The sequence below is a fragment of the Meleagris gallopavo genome, chromosome 23 (genome assembly GCF_905368555.1).
Source record: "Meleagris gallopavo chromosome 23, MGAL_WU_HG_1.1, whole genome shotgun sequence".
Taxonomy (NCBI): Eukaryota; Metazoa; Chordata; class Aves; order Galliformes; family Phasianidae; genus Meleagris; species Meleagris gallopavo.
In genome coordinates, this window is record NC_139426.1 from 1,996,804 (window position 1) to 2,014,041 (window position 17,238).

At 41.6% G+C, this 17,238-nt stretch overlaps 2 protein-coding genes across 4 annotated transcripts; one reads left to right on the top strand and one right to left on the bottom strand.

Moving 5' to 3' along the window:
- Positions 1-362: 362 nt before the first annotated feature.
- LOC100550667 (uncharacterized) lies at positions 363-8,094 on the bottom strand. 2 transcript variants are annotated; one of them, XM_085242519.1, is made up of 9 exons: positions 7,958-8,094; positions 7,816-7,879; positions 6,697-6,850; positions 5,274-5,419; positions 3,791-3,967; positions 3,442-3,555; positions 2,821-2,907; positions 1,657-1,804; positions 363-1,240 (listed from the first exon to the last, which is right to left on the bottom strand). In XM_085242519.1, exons 1-9 carry the CDS (start codon positions 7,975-7,977, stop codon positions 1,209-1,211), a joined length of 942 nt encoding a protein of 313 aa, XP_085098645.1. In that variant the 5' UTR covers positions 7,978-8,094; the 3' UTR covers positions 363-1,208. The 2 variants fall into 2 exon arrangements, with proteins under 2 accessions (XP_085098645.1, XP_085098646.1); XM_085242520.1 differs by lacking the exon at positions 3,791-3,967.
- SLC35E2B (solute carrier family 35 member E2B) lies at positions 8,064-16,349 on the top strand. Of its 2 annotated transcripts, XM_010722815.4 has the most exons (11): positions 8,064-8,204; positions 8,700-8,831; positions 9,217-9,457; positions 10,325-10,854; positions 11,488-11,623; positions 11,785-11,912; positions 12,194-12,314; positions 12,531-12,584; positions 12,959-13,031; positions 13,639-13,784; positions 14,604-16,349. In XM_010722815.4, exons 4-11 carry the CDS (start codon positions 10,530-10,532, stop codon positions 14,848-14,850), a joined length of 1,230 nt encoding a protein of 409 aa, XP_010721117.1. In that variant the 5' UTR covers positions 8,064-8,204; positions 8,700-8,831; positions 9,217-9,457; positions 10,325-10,529; the 3' UTR covers positions 14,851-16,349. The 2 variants fall into 2 exon arrangements, with proteins under 2 accessions (XP_010721117.1, XP_085098641.1); XM_085242515.1 differs by lacking the exon at positions 12,531-12,584.
- The last annotated feature ends 889 nt before the right edge of the window (positions 16,350-17,238 follow it).

The following is a 17,238-nucleotide window of genomic DNA, read 5'->3' on the forward strand; positions in this document are numbered from 1 at the left end:
CACATTTGGACTTGTGGAATGAAGTCACAGTCATCAGCTGGTGCTCTCGTGCTTTCTCTTGAAAGTGCCAGCTGTATGCAGCCTGACCATAGACGATTAACCTCTTCATGTCTCCGCTGTGCTGCCTATAAAATGTATTTTTGGTCAGTATTTTTCTCATCCTAGTCTCAATTCTTTATACAAGTCTTGAGATCCTCCCTACAAATTTCCCTACGAAGCTACAACAAACTATTTCAGCTACTTCATCCAGTGTGGTTCACAGCACTCAGGAGTCGCCGTTTCAAGTTCTTCCATCTTCAGTTTGTAAGGCAGCTTCCCATTGAGCTCATCTCATTAATTTAAGAAAAAATAACCCATGCCCAAACTGTGTTTAAACTTTATTAAAAAATACATAACCAGTAGCTAAAGGTTCCAATCAGTAAAATACCAAACTTTTTAAATTGCAAGAGTAGAGACTTATTTCAACAGTCACCTTTGTGTGTGAAATGGCACACTGGTTAGATACGCTGGAGGGCATGAAATGACCTTGTGTAGATTTCATGTGGAGCTGAGATTTAAAAAAACATTATGAAGTATTCTTAAGTCAGAGCAGGGACAAGAGCTCTAGCTATTATGTTGGGGATAAGCAATCACACAGACACAGTGGATATCAAAGAATACAGCTGTTGTCTAAACAGCTCACGGAAGTCATACATGAACTGCAGAACAGAAAGCATGTACTGTGGAGCTCTTAGCACCTCTGCTCAGTGACAGGTCTGAGTTGAGAAATGGAGGCAGGGCACTCCACTTCTAGCCTCAGTAAGTAAAGACTGGCGTGCAAATTATCTTATGTTGGAGCATCAACAAAATGAGCATTTATATTAATGATGTGCCCCACTCACATGTGTGTTGTGAACCTCCCACAGTTCAAAGCAACATCAGGAACGTGAGTGAAAGCTGCAATGTCCTGTCAGCAGAACCCACTGAGTGTGAGAGGATTACTCTTGTTTTCATGAGCATACTTTGCTTTATAAGCCGTTACCAGCTGCACTGCTGTAATCCCATAGCACAAAACAAGCTAAGAAATGTGAAGTCACTTTTCAAAGCAAATTCTTCTGTCTTTGTGAAACAGAGCCATTATCTAACATTCCAAATGCATGCACTTGATCAGAACTTCTCAGCTATGCTTTCACTCTGTAAGAGCTGCAGTTAGGATGCAAAGGGGATGCTCAGGATTCGATCCTTCCATAGGAAGAAAACACTGGGAAGAAAGGAAGAGGTAGATCAGTCAAAAACAATGCCTATCAACATTTATGTCCTTCTTTCATAAGATACAGGTAATCTCAGACTGGTGGCTAGCTAGGTCCCTTTATCCCTCTTATTTTAGACACTTACACAGCATGATAAAGAAGAATTGCATCTATTTTGTATAGAGGAGACTTTTTCCACACAGATCTGTTTTTCTGGATGGCAGCAGTTCTTGTATGGATTTAACAGATATCAATTTTCTTCAAGGAGATATCACACTTATTTGATCCAAGCTGCTGATGGCAATAAAGACCTGCCTTTTATCGTGACTATTCCTAACTGTTTTCCTGGCTTGGCAAGCTCTCTACTTCATTGTGAGTCCAACAGGCCACAGACTTCTTAGTTAAGTTAGCCTTTTTGAGTACTTACTTCTTTCTCTTAGTCCTTGCCCAAAGCCACGGTAGACGTGAATCAATGCCCAAAACAAAACAGATTTTATTGCAACAGAAATGCAAGAGCCAGTAATGAAAGCAGCCTCTAGAGTGTAAGAATTCCCTCTGCCCCACTCTTTTATCACCTGTAGGAAAATAAAGACACAACAATCAAAACCCTGGAACCCATAAAATACAATCAATCTCTAAGTTTCTGGAAGAAGTAATGTGATAAGTGACTGTATTATAGCTTTATCTGATAGAGAGGAGTTTTACTATGTATACCAGTGCCCTCAATTGCTAGGCAGTCTTAGATGTTGCTATTTTCAAATTGCTACGTTATTCTTATCTGTGTTTTCATTCCTAACTGCAATACAAATGTAACCACCAAAGTCAGTGTGTGGTCCTTTTGTGCTTTTCCAAATCAAAGAGGTCTGTAGATAATTGGAAGAACCTTTAATAAAACCACAAGGATTGCAGCCAATGGACTTTTGTCAGTGTCTGGAAGTGAAGTATGAGAAACAAAGTACTGGCTGCTAATAGCATTTGGGCCCTTCCCGTGATGATTAATCAGCTTTATCCTTTCTTCTTCCTTGCCTCTTTTCCCACATGCTATGGGAGTTGTTGGGCTGCTCCAGTGATAAGTGCTTTATCGTTATTATAGTGCCAAAAAATGCTCAAGACTGAGCTTTGATGGGCTTACAGTGTCTCCTGTTTTGCCTACATGAAGATCAGCATCTGGGATATTGTGTAAGATATTCTTTAAAATATGACTTCAGACCCTGCAGCTGGTCAAACAGTGGTACCACTTGAGACTTATTGTGAGGAAGAAGAAACATTTCAGAAGAACTATGTACCTTGTGTTGGAAGATTTTCTTTTCATCTTTCTCTAATCATTCCAGATACTCTGCCAGCTGCAGTGAGTTCCATAGCCTCTCCCTTTAACTAACTAGTTTAGGAGCAACTTGACATGATTCCTGTCTGGAAAGTACATTCCAAAGATGCTGGACATGGCTGCTGCTCTCATCGATTCTAAAATGAACTGCAATGAAGGTGTATGCTCAGGAAAGAGACACCATGTTTTGCACCCAAGGATCCAGTAACAAAGCAGAGGCTTCCAGCCTTGTTCCCCATTATCAAGCAAGTCAGTCTGGTGGATTACCGTGTAAAGCAGGTAGATGAGAAAAACGACTTCAGGTACGTTCTGACACAGAAAAATCCACACTAGAGGCTTCAATTCTTTTAAAATCTGTAAAATAAGACCAGATATGTACAAATCCTTACATTAAACTGAAAATTCTCATTCGTCTTTAAAGAAGTTGCTCCAATAAAGGACCACTCCTTTTTTTGGTGTGGTTCCCAAGGATCTGAGTTCTGTGCAGTCTGTGTCTGTATATCCATCTTCACAGTAATTTGGAGGACAGTTGACAGTTCCACTTAACCTTGTCATAGAGGTAGAAATATTGAAGATACTGTCCTCCTGTCTGTAGTTCCACAGATGTCAAGGACTGAAAATAAAACTATGTCCCTAAAAAAGGAGTAATGATAGCTTGAGGTGGTTCACCTTCACACTCAGGGGACAGACACAGATCTATACTAAACCTTGCTATTGCTGGTGTTCTCGTTTTCTATTGGGATCCATTCTAGATCCCTTCCACTTAGCAATATTATGCAGAAAGGGACAGTTGTGACTTCCTAGCTTGTGATTACTGCTCGAGGGCAGGAACTTCTAGATTCAGAAGGTAATTATCCTTGATAGCATAGCTGTTAGCTTCACACTTACCGCGATGATGCTAACGGTCACTTTCAGGCAAGCCCAGAGAATCCCTGTTGCTGAAATGATGTTATGTAGAAGAGTGATCTCGTGGAGGCTTATCAGCAGAATACACAAGCAGAGCTGAAAGAGAAGAGACAAAGATTTGCTAAAATTTTTAGCGTGAGACTGTATATCTCACCAAAATGCTTGACACCAAAAAACACCTGGAAAATTACCATTATCAGGCTAATCTTACCTAGCTGGTATGATACAGACAGAATTGCTTTAGGAAGTTCTCAGTTCAGTTCAGCTAGCTGTAATTCTAAGATATTCTCAACAGGATGAAAAAATGGAATCTGGAGGAAGAGTTCTATACCTGTGCCTGAAGATCAAAGGTCAGCATGGAAAAACAGAGATTCAGCATGAAGTATTGTGACTGTAGGCTTTCTAGAGCACCACCCACTCGAAAGGCCATCATGCTTTGACTCTGAATAAGGATGATGGCACAGATGACATCAAAGGAGCCAACCAAGAGGATGAGAATGAAGCGGGCCTGATGAGAAAGAGAAATAAGCATGTGACTGGTCATGCTGAAACAGTGATAGTTTCTATCTTTAAATCTTCTAACTGGAAATGAAGGAATAAAAGGGTAAGAAGAACTGAACTACCTATTAATAGCATTTAAAATAAGTAGCAGTTAAACATGACAGTTTGCACACTGTTAAGTGGCAAAAAGCATAGCTTGATTTGATGCAAGCGCTTGGTACTAAGTGTGAACTCACATTAGTTATTTTGGCCTACGTTACCCTCAACATTAAAGACAGCTGAAGTGGTAAAATGTCCTTCATAGTTATATTGATATGAAAATGTTTAAACTAATAAGCATTATTCTGGCTCAGGAAGCAGAAAAGTTACTGTTATAAGCAGAAGAGTAATCAGTTACTTTTACTAAAATCTCCTTAACAGTGCATCTTCTAGACTAGATTTTGCTGGTTTACTCGTTTATTCTTGTTTAATATATAAACTGAAAGCTAGGACACGTACCTCAAAGTAATTTGCATCTCTAATGCCTGTTCCTTATTGACTGTCAACTCTGTTTGCTGTAGATGTTTAACTAATTGTATAATTATACAATTATCAGCAGTTGAACAGGAAAATTCTGTGTTGCTGTAATCTTCCTATCTTGACTGTAATCCCTTCCACCAAAAAATATTTTTTAGATGACAGGGAAGAAGGAATCTCCTCACATTTGTGATAAGTATGCAAACACGAAGAGGAAGGACTTCTAGAGAAGCACGGCAGGGGAAAGTTTAATTACTAAAGTTAGTACACAGTACATTCCTTCTTTACATTTTGTTATGGAAGATAAACAAATAATCTGGATGGGCAGTACCTGCCTTAACACTGTCTTTTTGTTTCCTTGCATCAGGTTATCACTCTTAGAAACACAGTGTTGCATTTGTGGATGTTATGAGTTGCTAGTGGCTGCATCCTTGCATACAGACCTGACATTCCAGTTCCATTCAGTCGGATTTATGTGACTTTGGGCCAGTTATTTTATAGGTGAAAATCTGATGCAGGGTAAGTAAACTGATGGCAACACATTCTGCAGTAATTCTGTGTAAGTTATGTTATTTGATATTGATGTTACTTTCAGGTACTTGCATAAACAAACCCATAGAACTGCACAGAGGAACAGAACTGTCATTTTGGAGATGTATATTTTGTTATTCAGTGGTAGGAATAATTTGGCCTGATTTTCTCTTTTCAGTGCTCTTAGCACAGGTGCCTTGCCTTTCTAAGATTTTTACATCCAAGATTTAGAGTAAAGCAAAGTTCATTAAAACCAGGAGACTAACCAGGAGTTTTGGCTTTTGCTCAGCAGGAAGAACTGTGAAATTGATAATGGATCGAAACATCACTAGCAGGATGGAAAGAACAAAGACAATGAGCTCCTGGCGGTTCTCCTGCAGGATTCCTCTAGTGACATAGTACACACAGAATACTGGAAAGGAGAAGGAAAAGTCAGTTAGCAGGTGAGCACAGAGTGGTGCTATTTTTCAGTACACTTGATCCTGATGACAAAGTGGAATTATCAAGATTGTGCAACTTAGATTCCTTAATCAAAAGCATATCTTCATTCTCAAAAAGGAGCCTGCATCCGATCCTTCAGATGCTGTGAGTACTCTCTCCTGTGTGCAGCATACAAAGAATGAAATAATTCACTGGACTTTTAAATCACTTCTGAAATAATGGTTTAAAAACAGCAACTATCCAAACTAACCAGCAGCTGTGGTATCTTTTACTGGGTTAGAACTATACTGTTGAATAGTATATTCAAATGAAATTAAGTAACATTATTTTATTAAAGAACTGAAATTACATAATCCTTCAGTAATTCCAGTGACTAGTAAGGAAGGTACTGCTCACACACATACCTCCACAGAATTGTTTTCATGGCTCTGACCCACTGCACAGGGTTTAAAACAACTACCTATAGTCCAGAAAGGAACTGATTCAGGAAAGTTCTGAGGTGATGTATTTATGAAATACATCAAGCTACATACCTTAGTATTCTATTCTGCAACGACCACACACATAAGGAAGAGGCTTTCCTTGCACAAACACAGGCTGTTCCTATCTAGGTCACTCCTGCAAACATTAGCTCATTCTTACCATAGACAAAGTAACAGTTTTTTTCTGTTTTCCCAGAGTTGTACTTCCTGGACTCAGCACATCAGATAATGCAGCTTTGTTAGCCTGGGACGTGGGTCATAAAAGTTTTCAAAGTAACATAATAACTTCAGTTGCTGTAAACAAACTTTAAGTTAAGTTTACTTCCTTTTCTGCTATTATGAAAGTAACTGAGACGAAAATGGTCAGCAAATCAAAGAATGGATCATGTGATTTGGTTTTTTTTGTGTGCTTATGACCTCAGGAAGACCCGAAAGATGTCAGACAGTATTTCCTTGTTTTATAAGTTCAGCTGCTAAAACAGAAGTCTGTACAAATAATTTGGAAACAAACATTTTCCTGACTACTGTTTGCAGAGATGGCACAGGAACATTTCTGAGACAAATAAAGGACATCCCTTTGTTTTCAAGAAGTGAAGGTTTAACAAATTAAATCCAACCTCTTGGAAATAACTTTCTAGTGGACTGTTTGTGCTGACCTAAACCAGAGGTTTGTGGCAGGTGTGCAATTCTCCCTCTGTGCTCATTGCATTCCTTAGTTACTCTTTGGCACTGCTCTGTCTTAAAGCACAGTGGGTATGTTTCTTACCAACTCCAACTAACTGTATAAGGGAAATGGTGAAATCTTCCTCAGTCTGTCGTACGAGCGTCTCTATGGTCAGCCCTATAACACTGAGCAGAGACAGGATGGTCACGCAGAAGTAGATCTTCACAGGAAATGACAGCTCTGAACAAGGCTTGATCTGTAAAGGAAGAGAATGTTTAAACTTGTGATGCTGTTTGACCTGTTTGCTGTCCCTAAGAAATGCATTGAAGCAAATGAGCTGATGGACAACCAGGGCAGGGTTTCCCTGGAAAAGGGGAAGAGAAACATTTTACAATAGAAATGAAACTGCAAAAGTGCTGAGGGAGGGAGAACTCCAACTTCATCTGATAAGTGACCTCAGCCTCGATTTTTTTGGGTTCATCCCTACAAACTGTATTCTGCTTTTCTCACAGCACTCTAACTTCACCTCCTAGAATCAAGTCTGGCAATACCAGGATATAAACCTATCAAAGCAGTAATGTTCAGCAAGTAACCTCCTGGGGACCTGCAGTAAGATTGTTACTTTTAGAAGATCATAGAGAAACAGTCACACTTGAAAGCATACAAAAGATTTGAATGAGATGTTTTTTTCTGTGCAGCCTAAGTCCTGGAGAGAGATGAACTGGCGGTGAATGGCACCACGCTCAGAACGGCTTAGATTTCCCTTGGCAGCGGCACACGGCCCTGGAGAGTCACCTGGAGGCAGAGGTCAGCTACAGCACTGTTACTGCGCTACCATCTTAATTAGTCACGTTGCTGCTGTACAAAACATCCTTATACGCAAAGTCTTTCCACACGCTGCATTGAAAACACGGTTTAATTTAAGCAAAACCAAGTAACTGGAAGTAATTGAGAAAGCGCTGCTTGCTTTGGAGCGAGGCTGGCCTTCAGTCATTGGGGGCAGTGCTTGTTTAGCACCGGGCTTGCTCTGCAGCCATAAACACACGGCAGCAGGTATGAAAAGCAGCCGAGGAACGAGCTCCAGCGAAACCACACGCGGAGGAACCGCGGGTGCCCTTGGGCGCCTCGGTCCGACAGAACGACTGCAATTAACACCGCGACCGCAGGCCGAGCTTCTCCTGCGGGAAGGACCCGACCGCGAGGGACCGCCCGGCTACTCACGGGGCCGCAGGGCGTGGGGACGAGCTCCCGGTGCCGCGGGGTGAGGTTGGGCAGCGCGGGGCCGCTGTAGGGAGAGAGAAGCAAAGCGGCGTCACGGCGGGGCGCAACCGCAGCCGCGCCGCCCCCCGGGCCGCACCGCTACCTCTCCTCGGCGGGCTCCATGCCGGCCGCGCCGCCCTCCGCTAACGGCAGCTACATAGCTGCGGCGGCAGAGCCGCGCCGGGCAGCGCCCGCCCTTCCGGGGCGGCGGGACGTCACTTCCCGCACGGCGGGGGCGGCTGGGCACGGCTGGCCGGCGGGCTCTGCGCGGGGCCGCCCCTCGGCCCGCTCCCGCCCGCAGCTTTGGGCGGCGGCCGCCCGGGCTGTGCCGCACGCGGGAGGGCGGCTCGGTACGGCGGGCTGTCAGCGCAGCCTCCTTCGCTTTCATTTCCAGCCCTCCGAGATAAGGGCGGGCGGCAGGGAGAAGGGAGGCGGCTGCTACTGCTGCCTGCGAGGGGCGGCCGCGGGGGTCGCGAGGGGCGGGCGGAGTGCCGCCGGTGTGCGGGAAAACGTTAGGCTGGTTTTGAGCGTTTTTTTGTGCGAGAGACGTTAGTAGCACTGAGGGGGTGTTTGCGGTCTGTACGCATCTTTGCGCTTTGTTGTCGTTCAGTGAAAAAACGTTGGCTGCTCGCTCGGATGCTGAGCTGCCATGGGCACGTGGGCGTGTCTGCATCCCGGCCTCCCTTCGCTGCCCGACTAAGCTCGGTTTCACAAGTGACCGCTTCTAGCGTTCCTGCTCCTCGCGTTTTTTGTGCTTACCACCGAAAGAAGACATCCATCTTTATGCACAGACAAAGCCGCGGTTCTTCCCCCTCCTCCTTCCTAACGTTTTGTCTTTCTGCCAGATGCTGGTCATGCTGAAGCCCCAGGCTCTGCCCGTCCAACGAACGCTATCAGGAGCTGCTGGGTGACGTGTAACGGCTATGGGCAGAACGTGCTCCACTGCTGACAGCACAGCCAGAGCTTCTGACTAACAGGTACCTGCACTGAGGTCAGCTGCACCACCAAGGAGTTCTGTATCCAAACACGTGGCTGTGTGCCACACCAGCATCTGTGGTGCTGGAAATGTTATCTTTTATGTTTGCAATAAATTGTGTCCAAGCATAGTATGTGTAACTTTAAAAAAAGAAAAAGGTCGTATTTCCTCTCATTATGTTATATTTCCTTGCATTACTGCATTTTGCCTTGTCACTGTATGTGTTATCTTTAAATAATTTTAGTCTTTCAGTTCTAAGGGAAGATTTGGGCTGTATTAAACAATTAGCTGCTACTCATCAGTCAAAATTTGACTCTCAAAGCTTATGCTCCCAATTTTTTCACCTTTAGTACAACACTTTTTTTTTCTTCTCATTGGTAATGTAGTCTAAAATGGGAGAAGATAAAAGGAAGAGTTTAAAATGCACTGCATGCTGTTCATTCTTGTGAGCTGGAAGATTCCATGTTGTGTGTAATCCAACAGAAACAGTCTACCAGCTACTGCCACGTTTTCATCTGTTGGTAAACATCAGCTGCTGGTTGCTCTTATGGGAGGAGGATTGAATTACTTCCAGATGGAGAACTCTTTCAGCCAACTTAAAGCTTTCCAGCTGATGTAAGACAGCAGGTCAGTAATTCAGAGGTGTGGTTTTGTTCTTCTTATTGCTGTTCTGCTTCCTACCACTAGTGGAATTGGTGATGTTAAATATGATGATGTGATGCTGCGCAAGTGGGGGTTTTGTTGGGCTTAATTGTTTTGTTTTTAATTGAGCAATGTAAATAGAAGAAAAAAAATTAGCAAAGTTTTGGTAATTAACCAAAATAGTAACTTTTGTGTTGTTTGTTTCTCATAAAAGCTTGAAAGAGGAGAAATCAAAGATGAGGTTGTTGGAATGAAACCACTTAGAGCGTATTTTTTCACGTGGGCTGGTTTTGTTTTACGTGGGGTAAACGTGAATATATGGTTGAGAACAAGTGTGCAGAAGTGTTGGACCTCAATGTCATGTTGGCATGATTTCCTCCTAAAATGGAAAGGGACAAGGTGATGGGGTGGAAATGTTTCCTGTGTGGCTGTAGTAAGAGAAATAGCTTGCACTAGGAATGGAAAACTTCAGTGTAAAGCAGGATATGATGACTCATCATTTTATAATCATCTGATTAATTCTGATTGCTTTTGCAATAAACCACAAAAAACTCATAAAACAGTCTGCAAATTAGAAAGCACTTAATTCTGATCATATGTTTTAATAATGCAGTTAAGCTTCTCAGGTTCTCTTTCTTTCTTTGGGCATTGTTAGCATTATGATGCCAAAGGTTGTTTAACTTGAGAAAAGTAAAGGTCACTGTCATGTTAGCAGTACAAAATGCATTCTGAAAGAGAGGATAGTGAGGTCTTTTTTATCTTTCAGAATGAATGTGGTATTTTTGTAGTATTGAGATTGATGTGCACTGCTATCTTTTGTTTTCTTTCCTTTTTTTTTTTTTTCATTCCTAGGTAGGAAAAAAAAATGGAGTAGACCACATGAAGAAGCATCTAAAGTTGATTTTCATACAGGATGTTATTTGGAGGACCAAATACACTTTTGGAGACCACTGGAGATGAAAGATTAATCACATGATATTTTTCTTCCCTCCACGTACTGTTCCCTACGAAGTCAGTGTTGCTTTGTGTTAAGGACAGATAGTTTTGTTGTGCCAGTATGTCGACTGTGACAAGTGCTGAGACGCCGGAGGAACCTAATCCTCCTCTCCTTGAAGAAAAGCCAAAGGGAAAATCACTATTTAATTTGGGTTCGCTCTTTGCTAACAGGAGTGAAAAATTTGTAATTGCTAGGAGTGATAGTGTGCCAGAAGAGAATGTGCTGAAAATAACTATCACAGAGACCACGGTCATCGAGTCAGACTTGGGCATCTGGAACTCTCATGCTCTCATCTACCTCACTTTGTGGTTTTTCTTCAGCTTTTGCACTCTTTTTCTTAACAAATACATCCTTTCCTTATTGGAAGGAGAGCCCAGCATGCTAGGTAACCCTGCTTTTTTTTTTATGTTTCAATTCCAGTAAAATATTTGATTATATCAGATCCTTGCATGTAAAGTTCCCTTTAGCTGAACAATTTGCTCCCTCAGAAGGACCAAGTTAGGAGATGTGGGGGTGGATCTCGGGGCTGAGAACCTGCGTGTGTGATCACAGCCTGCCCTTCCCTCCTCTCGTCCATCCACATGGTGGAAGACAGGAGCTGTAAGAGTATTTTGAGAACAAAAAATGTAGTTAAACATTCACTTTTCTGTACCAGAGGGCAGTGTGGGCTCTTGAAAAAATATAATAAAATTGAGTCAGTTGTTGATAGTCTCTAGTGCTGATTAACTTGTTTGATTAACAATTTTTATGTAAAAATGCAGAAGCTGCCCTCTGTGACATCTGTTAGTCACTGGGCTTATTTTTCCTTGTTTTAATAAGAAAACAAAAAAGCATTTTATCTGTGGACTGAGTTATTTGATTTATTCTGCTGCCTTGCTGGTAAATGTAAAAGGAAAGAGCTGTTGTGAGAATTCATCAAGTCTAGTGTCACTACAGACCAGTTTGTTTACAAAATTCTCTCGTGCTGCTTAATATGTGGCGTTCCCATCATCGCTGATATTTTTTCCCATCTCTTTAGGTGCTGTTCAAATGCTTTCAACCACCTTTATTGGTTGTATAAAAATGTTTGTTCCATGCTGCTTGTACCAGCACAAAACGCGCATCTCTTACCCACCCAATTTCATCATGATAATGCTGTTTGTTGGACTGATGAGGTAAACCTTTAATTAGAGTTCTATCCTATTGGCTCATTGCATTTTTCTGGTCGGAAGCACTGTTCTTGTGCTCTCTTCCTTCTCTTTCTTGCTTTCATAGAGTGTAGCTGTTAAAGCCTTGTTTTATCTTCTGCTTAATTTCTTGTGTTTTTCAATTTCAGATTTGCAACAGTGGTCTTAGGGCTCGTCAGCTTGAAAAATGTGGCAGTTTCATTTGCAGAGACAGTTAAAAGCTCTGCACCTATTTTTACTGTTATCATGTCTCGGATGATACTGGGGGAATACACTGGTGAGTACTTCAGTATTTAAATTTCCTTTTAAAAATATTTGGTTTGTGTAAGACTGTCACTTGTTGGGCTGCGGGCAGGGAGATGTCACTGAAGTATGGCAGACAGTTTCAGGCAGCTGGAAGAATCATTCTGGTAGAACAGTAGATCTGATCAAATTATTTTTCCTTTGAAATAAAGAAGTTGTGGTGAAACTAAAACTTAAAGCTGTATTATCTCACATATGGCATTAGGAGTATAGTAATTGAACTCGGGTTAATTTGTTGTTTCTTTTCATTCACAGGATTGCTGGTTAATCTCTCTCTCATTCCAGTTATGGGTGGGCTAGCTTTGTGTACAGCTACTGAAATCAGCTTCAACATTCTAGGTTTCTCGGCAGCTTTATCTACTAATATAATGGACTGGTAAGTCATAGCAGCTGTTCTGTGTGCGGAATAAAGGAGTTATTTTTCTTATAGATTGAATGAAGTCATTGCTTGTAGTTATTTCTGTCTTTGGAACTAGGAAAATAAAAAGTTTTTTATTTTGCTATTTCCATACACAGTAAACTAAGTCAAGTGATCATGGATTCCTTTTTGCTGTGAGTTTGCTTAAACATTGTGTTTTTGTTTCTTTACCAGTTTGCAGAATGTCTTTTCCAAAAAATTACTCAGTGGAGATAAATACAGATTTTCGTAAGTATTTTAAACATTTCAGGTTGGATTATGGATTGACCTTAGGCTGCATAAGAAAACCATGAGTTTGTGATTATATTGGACTAAGCTGCTGTGAACTTCATCACCTCAGTAAATGAGAATTTTCCTGCAGGATTTTACAGCTGGTTTGGGTCTTGAAAACTTTGGCCTTTTATCTTCAGTTTGTCTTGGCCAACACAGAATGCAAGAGATTGCTGAGTTTGTTGTCTGCAAAGCTTGGTAGATGCCTTTTTGTTAGCACTTTCTTGATGTCTATTAATCCCATGATGAGGTTTTTATGTAAATCTGATGCAGCTTTCTTCAGCTCTGTGAAATAAGGAGCTCTTTAACCATTTTTGTTTGTCTTTTTGTAGGGCCCCAGAGCTTCAGTTCTATACAAGCGCTGCTGCAGTGGTTATGCTTATTCCAGCTTGGATATTTTTCATGGTAATTTGAATTTGCTAATGCAAATTTATGTTTTACTTGTGAGCTTTGCTTTTAATTTGCCCCATTTTACTTGAATCGCTTCATCACCAGAGCTTTGTCTTTTGTTTGCACGAGCTGGAGAAATGCTAAAAGCAATAGCTTAGCAGAGATGTGAGATGGCAGCTGACCCAGAAAGCCTGAGTTTATTTCAGAGTTTTAGAGAGAAATTATTTTGTCTGTTTACATAAATGCATTTAAAATTTTAGTTAAAGACTTGAACTACAAATCTTAAGAATTTGCTGACTTTTTGCCAATATTCATGTGGCATGCAGGAGTACAAACTCTCTGAAAGCAAAACTGTGCTGAAGTCTAATGTGCATTCTGACATTTCATTGCCATGCGTCAGTGTTTGAAAAGATGTCACTCAGTCTGAATGCAGTCAGATAAGAGAGTGTTTCTTCATCTTCTGGGGGGAAAATTTGGAGGACATGAATGTCCTTTATGTTTCAGATCTTGTTATGCTGATATTTAAATGTAAAACTACTATCTGGTTATAATAATAATGGCTAGGTTGGTTTTTAGACTTGGTTATAAGCTAAACTCTTAAGAGCCTCTATTTTGCATTTAGGATGTTCCAGTGATTGGGAAAAGTGGAAGGAGTTTTACCTACAACCAAGATGTAGTTGTACTTCTCTTAATAGACGGAGTCTTGTTCCACCTTCAAAGTGTTACAGCCTATGCCCTGATGGGAAAAATTTCTCCTGTGACTTTCAGGTAAAACTTTATTTCCGTGCCAGGAGTGCCTATGTTTTGTTTTTTTCTTACTCTGCTTAGAAACTAAGTAGTAAGAGTACTATGCAAAGAAATAAGTAAATGCACAGATGTATGAAATGTTAGAACAAATTTTTTCACATCCACATCATGGAAAGCTTTTGGAGTGCTTGCTCATAGTGTGAGAAGAGCAGCATTTGGCACGTGCTGTTGAAGCTGTGGAACAGGTGCTGACATTTGCTTTGGTGATAATAAGGCAATACCTAAATATAGCTAATTGCAGACAGAAAATGATCAATCAGCTCTGTACAACTGTTTCTGAAGCATGGTGCAAGCATGACAAGCTACACTTTCTGCAATTCTTGTGTCTTTTGAAGATGGCTCCTCCTTTGCTGTCAGTTATGGGCAGCTTGGTTAGGCTCCTGCACAATTCTGGTGCAGTGATGAATACTCTGTAACCTGAACAGTAACAGCACACTCAGAAATGGCAGTTACGTTGTGGTGTTCTGTTGATATTGTCTGAGTGTCTGTTTTAGATAAAAATGAATTGCTAATGCTGTTCTGCATGCTTAAAAAGAACAAAGAAACCAAACTCTGAGGTGACTTACGAAGTCTAAATTAAAATGTCTTTGAAGATATCAGTACAAGTAGACAAGCACTTGTGGCTACAGGATTAGCTGAACTAGGAAAAGTGGAATCTGATTGGTATTTAAAAAGCTAGCAAAAGAGAGATCCCCCTAAATGAAGGCATGATTGTGTGTTCCTAAACCTCCTTAAACGGGAGAGCTTTCTTTGGCCTTAACTTCTGAAATTCCTTTCCAGTGTTGCCAGTACTGTGAAGCACGCACTGTCAATCTGGCTAAGTATTATTGTGTTTGGTAACAAAATCACAAGCCTCTCAGCCATTGGGACTGTTCTAGTGACGGTGGGAGTTCTACTTTATAACAAGGCAAAGCAGCATCAGCAAGAAACTATACACAGCCTGGCAGCTGCAGCCCCACAGCCTGCACCAAGTACAGCTGAAGATACTGAGCCACTGATTGCCAAGGATTTGAAACCATATGATTGATACGGCCACTTATTCTTACAACATAGTGCAGCTCAAAGGGACTCTTCCCAGAAGTGATTGTTTCTGCAACTGTTGATGCTGATGTGGTTCCTTTGAGGTTCACAGCAAGTCAGGCCTGGGACTCGAAGCAGAGAGAGAATGATGACAAGAACCCAGGAAGCCTTGATTTTCTGAGAAACTGAAATAGCAGAGGGCCTGGTGTTATTTAATGTGGTGAATGTGGGCTTTTTGATCTCTTGACTGCAAAAAAACCACACAAGCCTATGTTAGAGAAAGAACTTTGGTGTCTTGTAGGAAAATTATTACTTCCTCCTTGCCCAGGAAAACAATGTGAAAACTTTGGCCCGTCACTGTATTTGGCTTTTTTGCAGTGGAATGAAATTTCAAAGTGTTAGTTACTGTATGCTGCATCCTCTAGTATCTGTTTGTGTTGCAGAGCTGGAAGAAGGAGCCCCTCCCTTCCCCCAGCTCATGTCTCAGCAAATGGCTTATTTTAGTAAAGCCCTCGTTGAAGTAAACTACAGACATGAGTCCATGTCTCAAAGCACAATGAGCCACTATTTCCAACTACAAAACAAGCAGTAGATAGTCTTTTTTTTTTTTTTTTTGCTGAAACTCAAAAGGGAAATATTTCATCCTGGTTATGTATTTACAGTATTGAAATGCAAGTGCATAGACAGTTGCACTGTGTAAACAGTGCTGAAGTACATATTTGCAGTTGCTTGCAGATTATCACCAAAATCTGTGATTTTGGTGTGATAAGTCAGGATATCTGTATTTCTATCAGAAACCATTTTAATACCTGAATTTCCTGCATTTTGTTATGTATTTTTTAATGAGGAAGTGAGCTTTTATTTTGTAGCATTGTTTGTAGGACTGCAACAAAAATACTGCCTTTCAGAAACTCAGGGTTATTACCCTATGTACAAAATATTTCTGACATTTCCAGTTATTTAAGGAATCTTGGGGGTATCTGACCAAGCTGGAAGGGGACCACGAGCTGAGGCTAATCTGAGAATTCTTCCTTTTTTGGAAAAGTTACATTTCATGGCTGACCAGAGGTTAAAAGCCAACTTCTTGCCTTCCCTTTAAGGAAACCTGAAATTTTATTCATTCGTTTTTGCAAATCGAGCACGTGGACCTACAGAACCCATCACGGGGGCTTTTTGATAACAAAATTAACAAAGTGAGCTGATTTTTAATAATTTCCTGTTTTGAAAGAGTGTAGTTTGGTGTTAAAAGCCTGGATTTAAGTGTTCTTTAGGGTAAAATACAATTTCTAATAGGAAGTTGCATGGGGAGTTCTTAGGACATTTCAGCTCCTGCTCACGCTTCCCATGTGAGGTATTCCAGAAGCTTGAGTTCCTGTGGAAGGCAAACGTGTCCCCAGGGCAGGCTGTGGGGGAGCCTGGCCCAGGTTCAGTTTGAGCAGCAGCTCAGGTTCATCCCTGGCTGTAGATGTTTGCTTTGAGCAGAAGGGAAATGTCCATTTTTCATCATTGTGTGATGTCTGTTCTGTTGTGTGTTTTTTTTGGTGCGTTGTCACTGCTCATATTGCTTGCAAAAAAAAAAAAAAAAAAGCTGTGGTCTGTGAAATGGAGATCTGTTTTTCAGGTTTTTCTTTATGCTTTTCAAGAATCTGTGTATTTGGCAGAAAACACTGTTTTGCAGCATGTTTTTACTCTTGTGGGAGGGCTGAGATGGAATGGCTTTCTGGTCGTCTGCCAGCCTTCGTGCAGTGCCCTCCACCACCACAGCTTTGTCTCTGGAAGCTGGCAAACTTTGCATTTCCTATTAATGGAGAACATCTGTGGAGCCACACAGCTGGGAAGGACTTTGGAACTGTAACTCCTGCCAGGTGCCCGTGGTTATTAGCAGCAGCTGGAGCCCCACCTGTTGTGGCAGTGTGACAGCTGGGGTTGTTTGCACTGTGCTTTCCTCATCTACTTTTCAGTGCAGACCCTTTGGTCTCTATTTTTACCAGACTGGGCAAACCTGGCTCTTCTTCCAGCCGTTCTTGTTAGCATTTCCTCCTATTGAACCACCAAGGACCACTCTGTTCCATGCTGAGCATTCCTTATGCCTGAGCTGTCTGCCCTTTAAATGCTTTTTGCATTGGAAGTCCTGGAAAATTTCTCACCAGAAGCACCTGTATGAGAGCCCATAACTCCCCACCCATCCTCCAAAAGGAGCAGACTGCTTTGCACAGCACTTTGGGGCTGCCTGGGTTAAGAAGCAGGCCCTGAGCATGTGAAACTTCAAAACCAGCTCTCTAACTCTCCTCCCTCGTTGGAAACAGTGCAAACTTCATCCTTTCAGGAACAAGGCACCATCCACGCAGTGGGAGGGCACCCACACTCCCAACCCAGTGGCATTGCTTTGTTGGAT

Bases quoted from the DNA above. Each gene is read 5' to 3' on its own strand.
- LOC100550667 (XM_085242519.1), bottom strand. From the start codon at position 7,977: ATGGAGCCCGCCGAGGAGAG. The intron at 7,880-7,957 runs GTAGCGGTGCGG...CTCTCCCTACAG, and splicing joins ATGGAGCCCGCCGAGGAGAG to CGGCCCCGCGCTGCCCAACC. The intron at 6,851-7,815 runs GTGAGTAGCCGG...CTTCCTTTACAG, and splicing joins TCCCCACGCCCTGCGGCCCC to ATCAAGCCTTGTTCAGAGCT.
- SLC35E2B (XM_010722815.4), top strand. From the start codon at position 10,530: ATGTCGACTGTGACAAGTGCTGAGACGCCGGAGGAACCTAATCCTCCT. The intron at 11,913-12,193 runs GTGAGTACTTCA...TTTCATTCACAG, and splicing joins GATACTGGGGGAATACACTG to GATTGCTGGTTAATCTCTCT. The intron at 12,315-12,530 runs GTAAGTCATAGC...TTTCTTTACCAG, and splicing joins TCTACTAATATAATGGACTG to TTTGCAGAATGTCTTTTCCA.